The sequence below is a fragment of the Strix uralensis genome, chromosome Z (assembly GCF_047716275.1).
Source record: "Strix uralensis isolate ZFMK-TIS-50842 chromosome Z, bStrUra1, whole genome shotgun sequence".
Lineage (NCBI taxonomy): Eukaryota > Metazoa > Chordata > Aves > Strigiformes > Strigidae > Strix > Strix uralensis.
In genome coordinates this window covers 52,176,759-52,194,716 of record NC_134012.1, presented here as the reverse complement: position 1 = coordinate 52,194,716, position 17,958 = coordinate 52,176,759, and the positions used below count along the sequence as shown (strand labels likewise).

At 41.4% G+C, this 17,958-nt stretch overlaps 1 protein-coding gene across 2 annotated transcripts; it reads left to right on the top strand.

Annotated features, from left to right (window-relative positions):
• The first annotated feature begins 3,668 nt into the window (after positions 1–3,668).
• Positions 3,669–17,383, top strand: LOX (lysyl oxidase). 2 transcript variants are annotated; one of them, XM_074855312.1, is made up of 7 exons: positions 3,669–4,773; positions 5,260–5,368; positions 6,643–6,780; positions 9,004–9,160; positions 11,697–11,792; positions 11,928–12,043; positions 13,590–17,383. In XM_074855312.1, exons 1-7 carry the CDS (start codon positions 4,041–4,043, stop codon positions 13,594–13,596), a joined length of 1,356 nt encoding a protein of 451 aa, XP_074711413.1. In that variant the 5' UTR covers positions 3,669–4,040; the 3' UTR covers positions 13,597–17,383. The 2 variants fall into 2 exon arrangements, with proteins under 2 accessions (XP_074711413.1, XP_074711414.1); XM_074855313.1 differs by lacking the exon at positions 13,590–17,383 and having other exon boundaries at positions 11,928–12,047.
• The last annotated feature ends 575 nt before the right edge of the window (positions 17,384–17,958 follow it).

Sequence of the window (17,958 nt, the reverse complement as noted above, 5' to 3'; positions counted from 1 at the left end):
TTTGAATAATCTAATTTCAACTCAGTGTTTATGCAAACAGGAGAATCAGAATAAGTTCTTCATCTACTCAAGCATAACTTGGATGAGTAAACTAAATTTTTCTGAGACACAAAAAACTGAAACCAACGCCTTCTCTTCAAGCTTCTTCTCATAGTGACTTCTAAATAACCAACCCTTCGATCCCAAACAAATAAATACCAGCTTCAAAGAAATATACTTAATACGTATTAAGTTTGTCTACTTTCATGTTAGGATTTTATAAAATTATTTATATTTCTTGCTTCACATATGTGATTCTAGCTAAGCATCCCTATTCATTACTAAACAAGAACACAAATTAGCGATCCTATAAAAACAGAACTGATGATTTTTTAAAAATAACACTAAAAGTAACAAATAATGTGATTGGTTAAACTGTCATTTAAAATAACTTCCCTTTTTATACACTATCACACTTTTTTCATTCATACACTCTACAGTAGGTTTAGAGAACCTTAAAATGTCTTTCTTAGGACATGTACTAAGACATGCCAAAGTCAAATAGCTTTGGTCCTGTTTGGGGTTTTATTGTTGTTTTTTTTTCAGAACTGGTTTATGTTTTTCCATTTTTGAGATTCAAAACTGCTGTTTAACAGTGGTGTACACATAAGGAGGACTCAAAATGCCACACATGCCATTGAAGACATTTTTCCATTCATAACCTTTGAATGAGGATTGCAACAATCTACCAATTAAATTTAAATATAAAATACCTTCTGATCTCAGGTTTTGAGAAATTACTGTGATTACTTACTGATATCTGCTTCAATTAGTGTCATTTTCTGGTGAGGGAAATTTAATTTCTCAGTTGATATAGACTGTATTTGTTTCTGTAGATGGCAGAAATCAAAATCCCCAGTGCAACAAGTACCCAGGCATACCAACCATTCCAGACAAAAAAGAAAGGGGTAAGCAAATGCTTAAGTAACTAAATGAACTGTGATCCAGCATCAGAACTCGGCTTTGCAAAGAAGCTCTATTATTCTCATGAGAAAGCTTAATACCAAAGTACTCAATGGTCTTTAGGGCATTTTAAAAGCAATCACAGTACCTGCCTTGCTTACAAAACTTCCAAGGTATTTCAGAGATTTTCACTCCATACCTCTCGTCACAGACACTGGTGGGCTTTTTGATGGTCTAGACAGACCCAAGGTATAAAAGCCAGGTATAATTAGGTAACCTGTGAGGAGAGGACTATAGCTGAATGGACATAGGCACCTGATAATAAGGGAAGGACATGATTATCTAGAGATGCTGATAGTGCTTTTCATGCATCATGAAACCTGAATTAACTAACAAATAAAAATTGTGCTATGGAACAAATGGCAAACAATGTGAATGGCTGATAAATGGGCAGAACTAGCCTCAACTATGTTTTCTCCATTTTAATGAAAAATAGTTACTTAATCAGGAAAAAAAAAATGGCTAGAATCCCACTGTGCGGAAACATTGTCTAATATCACACATTGGGCAACAACCTGCTGTTTGTAACACTAGTAAGATTTAGAGGAAGATTAGAAAGACAGAAACCTCATTCCTTCAGTGTTGTATTTTCCCTATCTTCAACCTTTCCATTTTACTCAGTCTTAGTCACTGATTGTTCCAGCAAACCTTTAAACGGGAAATAATATTGTCGAAACCACAATGAGAAAGATCAGAGGGGATGAGCAGCCTGCAAATATGATGAATAAGAGAACCCAAACCCAACCACCCCTGTAGCAGGCTGCCTGGACTAGTACTAACTGGAGCACCAGGACACAACCCGCTTGTGGAAGGACACCAGTTACTGGTTCTGGTTGGGGGCCCAGACCAGCAGATGCTCCTCACCAGCCTGGTGCTGGCTAGCAGTGGTAACAAACATCCACTTTGCTATTGAGGGTATTCCCAAGTAAGAAGACTTTGCTGTCTTCGATGCATACCTGCCTTGTGCTCGTCAGTGTTCTCCAGAGTCGGAATTTTTACAGTTAACTGCTGATTTCCCAGGGATTCTAACCCTCCAGGTTGTTTGGGTGACTGGGGCAGGGGCGCGGGGGGGGGGGGGGGGGGGGGGAGTAAACACTGCTTAAGTGAGTCCACTAGGCTGCACACTTGTCTGCAGCACAGGCCTCCCGAGATCAAGAGCTGAGCAAGCAAGCCTGACTTGGTGAGCAGCTGGTACCAGACACTGGTCACAGCCTCTGACCCACCTCTCCACAGGGGTAATTCTGACGCCCAGGATGGCACCACTGATTTCAGGGGCTGTAAAAAGCCACTTTAAAGCTGAGTACTACTACTACTACTAAGTGGATAGCAGTGTAAATCAGCATTCACAATCCATCACAGCCACAATGCAGGACTGCATTTTGCAGGATTTTGACTATTGTTAACCTTTTAAAGTAATATGCAATTAAAATAAATTACAATACAAAAAATGACAGGATAACTGTGTCAAGAACATCAAAATGCAGTGGCAATATCTGCCCAGCCAGTAGCATGTGGACTGTTAACCTGACCTGGGGAAGACAGCAGCGGTGGGAAGGTGCTTTGCATCTGCCTCAGTAGGGTAAAAACTTCCAGCCTGGGCTGATCATCTTTGACGAGAATAACTTAAGAAATATCCTCACCACCAAACTTCTGGTGTAGAAGAACTTTTGTGTGTTGTCCTCCATTCCTTTGCAAGGATTCATAAGCAAACAGCCCTTGGAAAAATACACCCAAAAGGAGTTTTGGCTGAAATCCACGGAACTTCATTCGTTTGCCTCGCTGGGTGATTGGACACAGCGTTGATGAACTCTTGTAAAAGCAGGAGGGGAGGGAGAGGCTTTCGGGCATCAGCCTGCTCCTCTTCCCCAGCACGGTTTTGGGGAGATGCTGGCTGAGCCAGACTTAGCTGGTGACAGGGCTAAGCCTCTCCCATGTGAGATTTCACTTTTCAATGAAAACTTACTCCGGGAGGAGCACCGCCAGTATATTTCTCGTGTGACTCATACGCAGAAAACGCAAAAGTCAATGGTCAAGAGTTTATTTGATGGACGTTTTCTCCTAATTAAAAGGTCATTAAGGGGATCCGACTGTTACTCAGAGCTGAGACGAAGGTCCCCAGCAGCTGCTCCAGCCCGGGAGATGTGCCGGCCAGCACATTTTCCAGAAACATGTTTCCTCTCTCGCTAGCGGCCCCTTCCCCCTCTCCGCCACCCCGTTTCTAGTCTCTCCAGCGCTGATGAGCTAATAGCATTTTTCCTTTGCATACTTTGGCGCTGCCCCACGGCATACTCTGGCAGTCTACGTGTGTCTGAGCGCGCCCGCCCGCCGCAGGCTCGGCTCGGCGCGGCTCCGGGGCGCGGGGGGAGGCAGGCAGGCAGGCAGGCAGGGGGAAGGCAGGCAGAGAGGGAGGGAGGGAGGGAGGATGGGGAGCCCCCGCCGCCGCGCCGGCCCTCGCCGCCCCGTTCCCCCCTCGGCCGCCCCTACGCGGGGCGGGCGGCGGCGGCGGCGGGCGGAGGGCGGGGGGCGGCCGTGGGGGAACTGTCAGGGCCGCACGTTTCCAGCCGCATTACGTGAACAAATGGCGGGGGCGCAGCCAGCCCAGCCAACGGGGCTTGTGTAACTTTGCGAGCGTGCCAGCAAGTTTAAAGTCCCTGCTTTCTCCTCCTCCTCCTCCTCCTTCCCTCGCTCCAGACACCAGCGCGGGCCGGAGGACGATGAGAGGCTGATTGTTTGCTCCGGCTCCCATTCGCAACCCCTCGCCTATAAATACCGGGGAGAAGAAAAGGCGCTCCCGCCGCCTCTCTCGGGCCGGGTTTTCTTCACGACGGCCCGACCTGCCCGATGGCACCGCCCGGGTGCCGCTGCGCCTGAGACCTCGCTGCCCGGCTGACCCTTCCAGAGGCGCATCCCGCACCACCCGGCCTCCCCACACACCACCCCCCCGCCCCATCCCAGGCAGGAAGGCGCCCCTCGCTCTCCGCTCGCCCCCCCGTTTCGTCCGTTTCTCTCCCCCGCCGGCACCCAGGGAAGAGGAGAAGATGCATTTCGCGCCGCCGGGGCTCCTGCTTGCCCAGCTCCACGCGTGCATCTACTGGAGCTGCCTGTGGCCCGCCGGCTGCCAGCAGCCGCCGCCGCGCCGCGACCCCCCGCCGCCCCCCGCCGCCTGGAGACAGCGGATCCAGTGGGAGAACAACGGGCAGGTGTACAGCCTGCTCAGCCTCGGCTCCCAGTACCAGCCCCCCCGGCGCAGGCAGGCGGCGGAGGCGGCGGGCAGCCCCATCCTGCTGCTGCGGAACAACGGCACGCTTCCGCGGAGAGCCGCCGCCCGAGCCCCCGCCGCCGCCGCCACGCAGCCCCAGCCCTCCGCCGGCAGCCGGGGGGGCTCCGGCGCACGGCACTGGTTCCAGGCCGGCTACCAGGCGCCCTCCGAGGGTCGTGCCGCCGCCGGGCAGCGGAGCCAGGGGTCCGCCACCCCCGCCGCTGCGGGGGAGGCCAGGAGCGCCTCGGCGGGGGCGTCGCGACCCAGCGCCCCCACCAGCCCCGCCGGCGGCACCGGGGCTGACGGCAACGGGAGCAGCACCGGGGCCGGCAGCTTGCCGCCCCTCAGCAGCTTCAGACCCGGGCGGGAAGATGTCATGGTGGGAGACGACCCCTACAACCCCTACAAGTATACGGACGATAATCCCTATTACAACTACTACGACACCTACGAGAGGCCCCGCCAGGGCAGCAGGTACAGACCCGGCTATGGCACCGGCTACTTCCAGTATGGTAAGAGCCCTCCTTTCCTTGCCCGTCCCGTGCCCTCCCTCCCCTCCCGCCGCGCCGCCCCGCTCGCTCCCGCGCACGCCAGTGCCAGCGCGGCGCGTCCCGGCGGGGTGCGGTGCGGGGTCGGGGGTCCCGCCAGCCCCTCACTCGGGGCGAAACCTGCCCGCACAGGCGTTTGCACGGCTCCCGGCCCGCGGGAAGCCCGGTGGGCCGCAGCCCCTGCGGCTGGGCGGGCGGGGGGCTTGGGGGGGTGGGGGGCGAGCTGGGGGGGGCACTGCGGGAAACCCCCCGCGGGCGTCCGAGCGTCTTGCCTGCGATGCGATCTTTGAGAAGAGCCGAAGGGCCTGAGCAAAAGGGAGAGCGAGCTTAATGGGGGGACAGGGGTCCGTGGCAAAACGACGTCTCCTAACGATTGGGATGGAAGCCAAGTATTTGCAGACGTGTCCTGGGTTGATCTTGCTGTTATGTGGTTGGTTTGATGAACTGCAGGTCTCCCTGACTTAGTCCCGGATCCCTATTACATCCAGGCGTCCACGTATGTCCAGAGGATGTCCATGTATAACTTAAGATGTGCTGCCGAGGAGAACTGCCTGGCAAGGTAGGCATCACCCCGGCTTTTGCCTGCTTGCTGTAGGTTCTTGTGCTCCTGCGCCCAGCACGGCATACCTGAGGACGCAGTGAAGAGCGGAGAAAAGTGAGGCTGGAGGGCCTGAGGAAACATAGCCCAGTTTGTAACCTCCTTCTAAGCCTGTGGTAGATGGTAGGGTGTGCACGTAAGAAAACAATACTGTCATATTAGAGGAACTACAGATGCTTTGAAGAACCTATGTTTTGTGAAAAGTTACATTGCACATTTCTATTATCAGGCTCATTTGAACATATCTTAATTTTGCAAAATGGAGGTACCTAAAAAAACCACTTGAATCTGGTGATTTTCATCTCCCTCTCTAATCCAACCAGATCTATGGCATTCTACTCTGTTAAACCCCCCCCCCCCCAGCATTCTCAACCAGTGCAAATTACTGTTAAAATAATAACATGCTAATTGTTTCCGGGCCTATGCCTTGTAATGTCTCTTAAAACTAAAATCTCCCTGAAAAGTGTTTCAGAGTCTTTTAATGGGTTGAAATAACAGCTTTGCTATGAAGTTAGGTCCTGTGCAGTTGGCGAAGAGGGATTTTTCCTGTTTTGTTTGGAAAGAAATTAACATGGCTGTTTTTAACCAATTTAACTTGTTTGATACCTTATCATGCAAACCAGATTTATTTATTTACCAGCATCATTAATTGATGCCAGACTGTTTCCAGGGTCATGCTCTTTCTTCACTTACTGGTAAAAGAAAACATGGCATAAGAAAGAGTACTTTCTGTGCTAACTTTACGGTGAAGACTAATTGAAATGTCCTTGCTGGCTATCAATTGATTAAAATACTCTCGTATGTAAAAGACCGTAGATAATAGCTTATGTGCAATAGGAAAATACAGCCTGAGGCATATATTATTAATTTTTTTTACAACAGAAACAGACGTTTGTTCTGTGATCTTACATACACAGTGCATTATTTTGGTTAACAGCAACTAATGAAATTGTATTTTTGGTACCAGAGGAATTTTACAGCTAAGCGGTGATCTGTTTCAGAGACAGAGGCAGAGAGTCAGTGGTCAAACTCCTGCTTATATTATTAGAAGCATATCTGAATCTTACTCAGGTCTTGGTCTGACCCCAGGCACTTCTGAGCACACCGTGTGGAATTCTTGTGCATCTCCAACGGGGCTGAAAAGACCTGTGCTATCAGTTACTTCTGAGACAGTATAAAGTGTTTTTTGAAGTGTTTCTTGCCTATAATTACAGCTCTTTTTTGCATTATTACAGTTCAGCTTATCGAGCAGATGTTAGAGACTATGACAATCGGGTGCTCCTGAGATTCCCCCAAAGAGTGAAAAATCAAGGCACGTCAGATTTTCTGCCCAGCAGACCCCGTTATTCATGGGAGTGGCACAGCTGTCACCAGTGAGTGAAGTGCTCAGTATGGTATCTTCTAATTATCTTTTTTGCTAACAAATTGTCACTTATAAGGTGACATTTTCTAAAACTGCAATGGAATGAGGGGAAGCCATGGGGAAACTTTAGCCTTTTACTGTGTGATTAATTTTATGATAGTGGTAATTTCTCTTCATATAGCCACATGAAACCAAAATGGATATGAAGTTTATCTAGAAGTGTAAAACTCTTACACGTATAAATTCATTATAAATACAAGTCTTAAATCTGTTCTGACAGTGGCACCTTCTCCCTTTAATTATATTTTACATAGGTTATAGTCCAGTTAAATTTAAGTTGAACCAGTTAATAGACGTCCCAATCATGTTAAAAAAACTGTGGAAATCCTAAATTGTACATTTACTAGAATGTTCCCAATAATACATCATTGTAAACACTGATCCATACTTGACCTGAATTTTATGGGTTAGTTCTTGACAAGAAATGGCCTGGTCAATATGGACATGAAAAGATACTGAGTTGACTGATCCCAGTATCAGTATCCTTATCACATCATACTTGCACATAGCAGTACTGCTCTAGAAATAGCAAAATTGCTGGAAACACAGCAAGGCAAATGTAGTAGAACATTTTCAACATTCTGGGAGCAGGTAACACTGCAAACTTTTCAGAAAATTCACATTCAAAAGTTAGTTTGCAGGTTTGTTCCAGTAGGACCAATTATAAAATACTAGAAAGCTTACCTTTTTTCCGCCTTACTTAAAAGGGGTACATATGTGATAACATAATACAATTTTATTAAAAAATAATATGTGATGTGGACTTGATTTAAAGACCCCTGGAGTCAGTGGAATATTTCTTGCTAGTTTCAGAGGCTTTAAGGTTTTAGTGAAAAATCAGTATCATTACGACAAATTATTTTAAAAAAAGGACTGATATTACTAGTTTATAAATCTTGCAAGGATTAAAAAGTAAAAACTAAATCAAACCAAACAAAAAAAGCCTCCATAAATGCTCTAGTTAACCCCTACCCCTGCAAAAAATACCACCACCACCAAAAAGAACCCTAAACCCTGGTGCTTACAAAGTTGATAAATGGATGAAATGGATGAGAGCAATTGAAATCTTCCATTTGTAGAAAAGCAGTTTCTTACTCTGCCACAATAGCCAATCTATTGCTATCCAGATGCAGAGTGTCTCTGATGTTGATTCTGTTCTTGGACAGAAAAGACATTGTGTACAAAAAACCTGCATTTCTCGTGATCATTTCCATGACAGTGAAACAAGCTCATTTGGAAATGAACTATAACTGCCAATTAGTTTGGCTAGCCATCAGACTTCAGTGTTAGTCATCATCATCTGTGGACTGGTTTTAGTGTTCTTGACATGCATGCTTGTAAAACTTGTGTGCTCCTCTTTGTTTTAACAATACTTTTGAATTCTGTTTAATTACATCTTTTTCATATACCCCTTGAGCTGAACACATTCATAAATAATGGCAGCCAAATGCTGCACAAACTGCAGGTAGATAGTACAAGTTTAGTTTTCCACATGTCTGGAAAAAGTGAAAACACAATAATAATAGGCATTCAAGTCCACAGTAAGAGCTGGAACTCACTTTGTGTGAGAGCCAGAAAAACCCAAGACTGTGCTCAGATCAAAAGCATTCACACTTTTGAAATAGAGACTGCATTAACTATAGACTACAAAAATTGTTGACATCTGACAAGATCTGCATTGCCAGTACACAGTGGGTTTTGATTTCACTAATGTTATGAATGTGTTACATTGATTGAGGGACATGGAAATGTGAAAGTAAATTGTTGGGGTTTTGCTAGCAAGTAGGAAACTTTCCTGGTATTCATAGTATGTAAGGTAAGCATTCCTAGCGAAACTCTGCCTAAAGGCAGTTATAAGATGTACAATTCAAATATGAACTACTTAATACTTGCTATTGTTATTGGAAAAGAGCTGAAGCAGGAAATTTGGAAAAACGGTGCTGCTATGGAGTCTTTCCCTTAACAAATTAAAATCTATTATTTATTTATAAAAGATGGCATTTTTATAGTAATTGAAAATTAGAATAATGAAAATAAAACTTAATTGAATGGTCAGTAATAGGAGAGTATACTAACACAGAAGTTCCATGTAATAAATAAAATTTGGCCAGATCTAACAAAAGGTAGATTAAAAAGGAATATGCTAAAATGTTACTGACATATGGTTTAACAGACATTATCACAGCATGGATGAATTCAGCCATTACGATTTGTTGGATGCAAGCTCACACAGAAAAGTTGCTGAAGGACACAAAGCAAGTTTCTGCCTTGAAGATACCTCCTGTGATTATGGATATTATAGACGATACGCATGTACAGCGCATACTCAGGTAACAGTTGGTTCAGAGACAACCAAGTTTCTTCTGCCCCCCTAATGTATCTTTGGATATTTTTTCTACTGATCATCTGATGCCCTGAATTATCTGATGCCCTAACTAGCTCTGAAATTCTCCATCATAGACGCCAGGATAGCAACTTGGAGACCTATAATTTACCCAGGTGCTGCTAAATGGGAGTGTCTCATTTAACACTCTGAGGGACACTCATTAGCCTAGCATCACTAGTAACTGAACTGTATTAAAACACCCGACAAGTTCTTGTGGTTATAAGACTGGTCAAGCGAGCTAAAGGGAACACAAGGCAGAGTCAGTAAAGAAGTAATCTCCAGTGTTCATCCCCCAGAAACTGCTCAGTGATGTCCTTGGCTGGTTTCAGAGTTCATAGCTAGTATTTTCTCCCTTACAGAGCATGAAGCTGCAAGGTGCTTGCTGATTCCCTTAATACCTATAGCTACTGGCTGGCAGTCCAACACAGAAAACGTAAACCATACTTTTATGCGTGTATAGAAGGCTGTTAGTGAACATGTGAACATAATGATGGGTCATATACAACTGTAAAGCAAGGTGTTAGGACTTATTAAGGGAAGAGGTAAAAAATGGAATGTACCATTATGATATACAAATCCATGATAGACTCCTACCTTAAAATTGCATGGAGTTCTGGTCACCACCTCTCAGAACTGCTACAGAAAAGCTTAAAAACTCAAACCAACCAACCAACCCCAGGAGAACAAGGATGATCAACAGTGTAGTACCACACTAAAAGATTTCTTAGACTATTCCATTTGGAAAACCAGAAATACCAAATCTTGAGTGGTCCTGGATGGAAAGAGGAAATTGTTGATATTTGCTGTTGCTCACAGTATAAGAATTTAAGGATATCCAAAAGAACTGTCAGTCAACAGCTTTAAAACAGATGGGAGTGGTCTTTTGACACATGAATAAAGTATTAAATTCCTTGCCATAGGATGTTGCAGAGATCAAAAATACCTACATGGGTTCAAAAAAAAGTTAGACAAAGTAATGCAGGCTATTAAACACAAAAATCTAATGGTACCCCATGTCTTAAATACGGTTAAATGCCTGGTGGAAGGAATTTGCTCAAGTAAAGGACATTACACATCCCACTTCTTAGATTCTTTTCTCCTCAAGCATCTGCTGCTGGCACTGTCAGAGACATGACACTGAACTTGGTGGATCTGTGGTCTAACTCAGTGTGGCCATACTTAACACAGAAACTTGTATCCCTTATTCTGCAGTTTTTAATCTAGGAAATAGTTATTTTATCACAGAGAAATGACAGCTATGCTTCACTGGCTGATGTGTCCACATTTGATTTTTAAATATAATGAATGATCTGCAATACATAAAGTCTTTGAAGAGGTTTTATAAATATCTTTTCTCCTTCTGTAGACTATGACATCTAACTAAGCAACACACATATTTTACAGCTGGAGTATTTGTGACACTAGAATCATGGCTGTGTCAGCGTTTCCACTGGAAGCCCGTATTTCAGGGGTTTGTAATTGGACTGTAAAACTTTCCTCCAGCCTCAGACTTGGCACATATACGCGAGAGTCTGAGCTGATCACCAGCTGGGTCAAGAGGGAATTCCTGCAGGACTTTGGTTTTGTGCACTCTGTGTGTTGCCAGAACAGATCAGCTTTGCCTAAAGCAATCTGTATTGGCCACAGTTAAAAGACACCAGATTTGAACCATCAATACATTCATATGTGGAGATCCTTACTAATGTTCCTAAGAGAAAAGAAGTTTTCAGGAAAGATTGAACTGAAGAAAGGCTACATTTTCAGATCTCTCAGATTCTTGTGTCACTATTTGCCTGAAGAGACACTATTTCTATGCAAAACTCAATGTGAAAATGGGCCTAGACTGTTCAAAGGTGGCACTTTGGCAGAGTACATCTATTGGAGATTTTTAAGATTCAGCTGGACAGGGTGCTGGGCCATCTTGTCTAGACCATGCTTTTGCCGGAAAGGTTGGACCAGATGATCCTTGAGGTCCTTTCCAACCTGGTATTCTATGATTCTGTGATCTACAGCAAAAAGTGGCATCATTCCTAAGGGTAGAGGTAGGTTCCAACATGGTGATCAAGTTTGTACTCAGGGACCTCAGAAGCTACTTACTTGAGATTTACAGATATTTAGGTCCAGTCTTCAGTCAGTTTTGGTTTTGTGCTCACCTTTTGTAAAGAACAGTGAGTAATAGCATCAACAATATTTACATAAAAGGAGTACTATAATAAGTGATAATAAAATACAGATATCTTACAGATGAACAACTATCAATAGTAGTAATACAGTGCTGTCTATAAAAGTGATGTGTTAGACTTATGTGTTCTAGTTCAGATATTCAAATAAAATGCCTAGAAAAAATAAGCTTAATTTCCTGAGGTAATTTTCTTAGTGAAATGTGATGGTTAAGTGAACTTCAGTCCGAGTGTCCCTAATGTCTAGAATGTTACTATTCCTAATGATTTTTTGACATCCATCTTGACTTCATTTTTAAGGGACTGAGCCCTGGCTGTTATGACACTTACAATGCTGATATAGATTGCCAGTGGATTGATATTACAGATGTAAAACCTGGAAATTACATTCTGAAGGTAAGGGTATCAGGAGTGGGGAGGTTTGGGTTTTCTTTTTTTTGTTTTGTTTTAAAGAAGCAAATCATGTCCTTTTGAATGTAAGTTATCAGCTCAAACCTGGAAGTAGACAACACTGTGCTTTTTCCCCTTAAGGTGAGTGTAAACCCCAGCTATTTGGTGCCTGAATCCGATTACTCCAACAATATAGTACGCTGTGATATACGCTATACAGGCCACCATGCATATGCCTCTGGCTGTACAATTTCACCGTAAGTACATCCCTTTGTCTTTGCAACTGTTTTATATTCATAGTACTAAAGTTGACAAACAGATTTATAAAGCTTAGAGATTTACTTTATATTGAAAAAGTAACTCCCACCATTAATTCTAGTGATATCAATTTCTTCAGTATGTTGTTTCTTGGGTTTCAGGATGTAATGTGTTAATTCAAAATTCAGATGGTACTTCTCAAAAGTCTTTTTTGGCAGGTATGGTGGGAAAAGTTGCTTCGCTGTTGATAACTGCATAGCTTTCAAATATTGACCTCTGGTAATTATTTCTGTAAGGCTAGCACAGATTTTTAAAAATTACTTAGTCTTGAAATACAATCGTGAGAATTTTGCTCTTGCAATCATGCCATCAGGATATATAGCACTTTCAAAATCGCTGCTACTGTCTGGGCTACTAGATAAATACCTCTGGCTCATGCCTTCTTTGTATTTGCACTGAAACCTTTCTGTGCTCATTCAATACCCATTTACAGCATCCACACAGAACTGTTGAGCAGTTATGGAGCTCTTAAGACGTTCTGCAAAGTCCCACACATGTACGTTTGTTACTTTGCTACTGCTGAGCAGCCATCCTCCCTGAAACAGTTCTTCCAGACATACTCCATTTACAGTTAATTTCTTTAAAGTTTAAACAATGGCACAATTATGCTTTTTCTTCCCTCTAAAAAGACAAATTAATTTAATATTCTCACCATAGATCTACTGTAGCTTAGTATCTGTGAAACACACACACAAAAAGCAATCAGTCTTCTGTAACACAGAGGTAAGTGGTTCTCAGGATAATATGTAAGTTGCTCATCCAAAATATTTATCATGTGGTCTCATTTGGACTGTATAAGGAGTGAGTATTAACATTGTATAGAGGTTCATGTGAGATAAATGCCACAGCAGTAAATGAAAAGTAAAATAAATGACCAGTATAGTCTGCTATAGCAGCATCAGTGAAACAAACATACTGAATTAATGTGATTACTGCTTAATCATCTTCTAAAATATTCATCCTTTACTTTGTATTAGGAAACCAGTAGTTAATGAGGCTAAAATGAGAAACATTTTTTCATGCCAATGTGGAGATCTGTATTTATAATCACACTTTGGTCATAAACGTGACAAGTTAAATGGCTTCAGCAAAATTGTCTATTTGTTCTTGCCGTGTGGTGGTCAGACTTGCAGGAAACGGAGGAAGAGACCAAAAGGCATCCTGCAGGTGACGAGTGATTATTTTTGGTGGATCTGTGGCAGGAGCTTTTAAAGCATTTCTCTGTAACAGGACTTACTAACTGGTACTTCTAGGAACACCGTCTCTGCTCACATTTACTTGGAAATCTATGCTTCATGCCTTTTAGTCTCACCATCTTACCTCTGTAAATGTTATTACATAAATATATTCATACAGGGTGAGGAAACAAAATCTGTGCTATTCTTTGTTGACCTGGGCTTTCAAGCTGATAAATGGGTATTAAGCAGATACTCTTTTTGTATCTGCTTGGTCATCTGCTTAACATTGTTTCTTTTCTTTTGACAGATACTGAGAAAAATGCAAGAAAATGGATGAGATGGTGCCAGATGTTTTGAACTGAAGTATCATTATATAAACTTCAATAGGATGTAAACACTATAGAAACAAAACTACAGAACATACACACATACACCCACACACCTTATGTGATTTTGAAGCACTTCAGCTGCTTCTCAACCAAATCTGTAACTGGATTTTAAGCATTTAAATTGGCATTACTTTTTTTTTAACTCATGAAATGTGTGGAACTGGTGATTCATGCACAGATACTTAAAATTTTGAAAATCTAATTGATAAAAACAGGACCATTTCTTAACTCCTGAAAATTTGGAGTTTAGGTAATAATAGACTTCAGAGGGAGTATTACTGGTTGAATGAGTTGAACGTATTCTAAAAATTAGCAAAAATTTATGTAAAATGAATTAAATAAAATGCAATAGAAAGTACTAGTATCAACTATCTCAGAAAATACCAGAATGAAAAACAGCTTACAGTACCATTAAAATAAAACTTGCTAGGACACGTTGATATGAATGAGAAAAGTATGTTCAGTTTTCAAGGAATAACATATAGCAGAGAAATAGATATATATATATATCAGTTATACCCCTGCAAGAAAAGTTACATTTTTAATACATTAGAAGTTTCTTCATTTTCTTAAGTAAATAAACAGATGGGGTTTTGAAAGAAACCTTTCATCTGTGGAAATGAATTAAAGACCTTATCCACCTTTCTATGTTCAAGAGATTTTTCAAGGTGGGGCTTTTAAAAGACTTCTGCAAACTTAATGTGGATGAAAAGAAATACCTGTCAAGAAAAGGGCTCTTGGAGATGATGAAGAGTCCCTGATGTAGTCATCTGTGAAAAACATCCAACTTGAACAGGTTAACCATCAAAATAATACAGGCAATTAACTCAGGTGGCACCACAAACAGAAGTAGGTCAGAATCTCTAACAAAGTATTTTTATCGTGAAAAAGCCTACTACCTGCTTCCCCCTTAAGTACTGTATTTGACTTTTAAAATGTATTATCTCAGTATTCAAACAATGAATTTGAAAATATACTATATGTAGAGGGAGAACAAAAGTCAGTGTATTTAACATCATACTTTAGGCTGTTCAGGAACCAAACACAACATTGTTAAGGGGAAGAAATTCCAGCCCAAATTAAAGTTTTTGCTGAACTGCTTAACTGGTGCTGGGTACACCACTCCTCCTCCCATCCCCAAATTATTTTGCTTTTGCAGTGCACCCTGCTGTAAGCTACAGTAGCTGTGATTTTGTTTTTAAACTGTGAAATAACATATCACAAGGGGATCTGGCGTTTTTTTCAGAAGATTTCTGATCATGTAAAATGAAGGATCTACTTTTGAAACAAAGGGACTTAGAAATATTGATTGGTATTGGTTAAGTTTAATTAGCAGTTCAAAACACCTAATGAAACATGGAAAGCTCAACAACTGTTTTTAAAAAAATGAAAAATACATGTGCTATTTGGTATAGTTAGAAAAATCTGAGGAGTGTGGAGAGGTTTTATTACCACTTAAGAATACTTCAGGCAGTATTTGGAAGTATTTTATGCAATAGAACCCTACGGATTTAATTTGGAAGCTTCATGAATTATTGTAATATCCTTTAAGGATCAACTTGTTCTTTACTACATATATTTAAGCTTATTTCATGATTATACAGTATTTCCTTCTACCTTAATCATAACTTAGTTACAAATTTGCACAACTAGTATGTATACTTAAAAAGAATCTAAGAACCACCAACCCAGTGATTACTACTCAACATTGGGAGTAAGTGCAGAATGAATACCATTTATACCTGCAGGTCCTTTTTTGTTTGCTGAGAGATCCCTTTTAGCCATCAGTCACCAGTATGGGCAATGAACAGAAGCAAAATTTGGAAACTAGATATATTAGAAAGCCATTTATTATATGTGTCTGCAAAAAAGAGGGTCTGTTTAAAGTCTAGGCTTCTGAAATCTTGGCCCAAAAAGTTTTTAAGATTAAGAGGTGTTAAGGGATGCAAGTGCATTCACCTTTCTATAGACATAGGTCAAAATTAGGGTGAAAGTCCTGACAGCAGCTTGGGCAGTGGACACAAAAGCTACTGTAATGGAAGCTAGGCTGTGGGCACAGGCTGCTTCCTGGTAAGAGGTTGTGTGCTCGTACCTCATTGTGCCTGATGCTGAATGTGGGATCAGAGAGCACTAACTGGACACAGAGCAGCCACAGAAATTGAGTTTATCCCTCGGTTTATGAGGCAGTAACCTGCTCACATGTCTATACCCAAACTACTTGCAGAACTCCACTGAAGTCAGCAAGGAGACAGAGGACCTTGAGCATCTGTGTAGGTGGAGCAAGTTGTAATACTGGACTTAGTCCTTTCAGTGGGAATGGCCTGGTTCGGAAAGGTGTTGAACGCCATAACTTTGAATATTGGGGATATTGTAGCTACAAAAATGTAGCTTTTTTTTCCGTAGCAAAATATTGTATTTGTTTTGAAATGTTTGTTAAGCAACATGACAGTGATGTACAATAGCACAAAAATTGCCTAACATGAACAGTCTATATAAAAAACCAAGGGATTTTAGGATTAAAAAAAATGAAGGAATGTGACTTTAACTTCCCCTGTTTAACTATAGTAAATCACAACGCAGTAGAAGAGTTTATTATATAGCATGTGTAGAAGTAGTTCTAAATAGGGAAGTGCCAACCAGTATTTTCAGTATCTTGGCTCTGCAGTTTTGACCCAGACACCTTAACTTACTTTTTTCATACTGGAATATAGTTATGGGATTACATGCATTTTTGATGAAAAACATTTATAAAAACTGTTTTGATAAAAGCTTATTTTATACAGCAAATTATATTTTGGAATTCTTTTTACCAGACACTGGGCTTATTCCCATCATCTTTGAAAGGCATCTTGCCATTGGTCTCAGTGGGAGCAAAATCAGATTTAAATTTTGTGAGAATTCTAGTATGAATTTGCTGTCTTGCAGTCTCAAATTGCCCTTGAAAAGCCAAATAGTAAAAATGTGTGTGAAGCAATTACCTCCCACATTTCAGATCTTTAGATAAAAATTGCACATAAGGAATGTATTATATATCAGGCTCATTACAGGAGGGGTTTGTTATATATTTTTTTTAATCCTGAAATACATTTGATATTTGCATATTTCTAGACAAAAGTGTAACAAAAATGACAGATTGGTCACCAATGGAACCAACATATTGTGTAGATGATGTTTTTGTGTTAATAAAAGTCTACTCATTTTCTCTCTGCTCCAAAGTTTACTATGCAGTGTCGAATGAGTGCAAATGTACCCTTCTATAGTCATCCATGCAGTTTGCAGTGTACTCATTCAAAACCAGCAGGGTGAATTTCATAAATGAGACATTGAAAGGTGGTTTATCCTGTGTCTCACATTTATGCTGATATGGCATTTGAATTTTCTCCAAATCCTAAAAGGTGCTGAAAGATTTTAACTTGAATTAAAACCAAAGAGTATGTTATTGGGAAGTTTTTATTATGCAACTAAAGGCTACAGATACATTGAAATGCCACTTGTTTTTGCAACTTTTTGGAGGTTTTTCATTACTTCCTTCACTTTTCTTCCAAGAGTCTTAATTTCAGTAACTTTGCATCTTTATCTGAAGAGCTCTAATTTATAATATTCAGGCACTAGCTTTGTATTCTTCATTGCACTTTCATATTCTTGTGTTACATGCCCGTATTATGGTTGCAAGTTTATGTGAAAATGACTTGAATAAAATGTTTCAAGCGTTCTACTTGTTGAAGTATTATACTTACTAAATGCACAGGCCAGATCCATCTCAATGAGAAAGCTTCAATTAAAGTTATTATATCGATATGAAAATGAGGAAGATTCTGTTATGCTGACATGGTCTCAAAAAAATGTCACAAGTTAGAAACGAGAAGGAAGAAGTTGCAAGGCATGATAAATTACCTCTTGTCCTACACAAAGGTTTAACACATGAAGGCATAACAGGATGAGGTATGGTTCATCTGGATATAAGATTTCCTAACCGTATTGGCTGTCTCTGTAGGAACAGGAACTTAGAAACCACTTTCAGAATTTCAGCTCCAACACCTTTACTTTAATGGAAGAACATTTGAGCAGTGCATGTTAGAAAGTCTACGTACTCTAGAAAATTGACTAGCACATTTAACAGTTACTCTAAAAACATTTAATCCTTTGTTATTTACATTCTCTGAGTACAAACCAACATCCTGCTGCCTCTTCAATCTGCACACTAAACTGATGAAATAGGCTGAATTGTGAAGCATCTCTTGCCCCTTCACTGAGGGATTAACACAGAAGAGCATCGTTAAAAACTTT

What these genes read in the sequence shown, in the direction of transcription:
- LOX (XM_074855312.1), top strand. Translation starts at nt 4,041, where the DNA reads ATGCATTTCGCGCCGCCGGGGCTCCTGCTTGCCCAGCTCCACGCGTGC. An exon ending in CACCGGCTACTTCCAGTATG is followed by an intron (nt 4,774 to 5,259) that starts GTAAGAGCCCTC and finishes GATGAACTGCAG; the next exon opens with GTCTCCCTGACTTAGTCCCG. An exon ending in GAGTGGCACAGCTGTCACCA is followed by an intron (nt 6,781 to 9,003) that starts GTGAGTGAAGTG and finishes ATGGTTTAACAG; the next exon opens with ACATTATCACAGCATGGATG.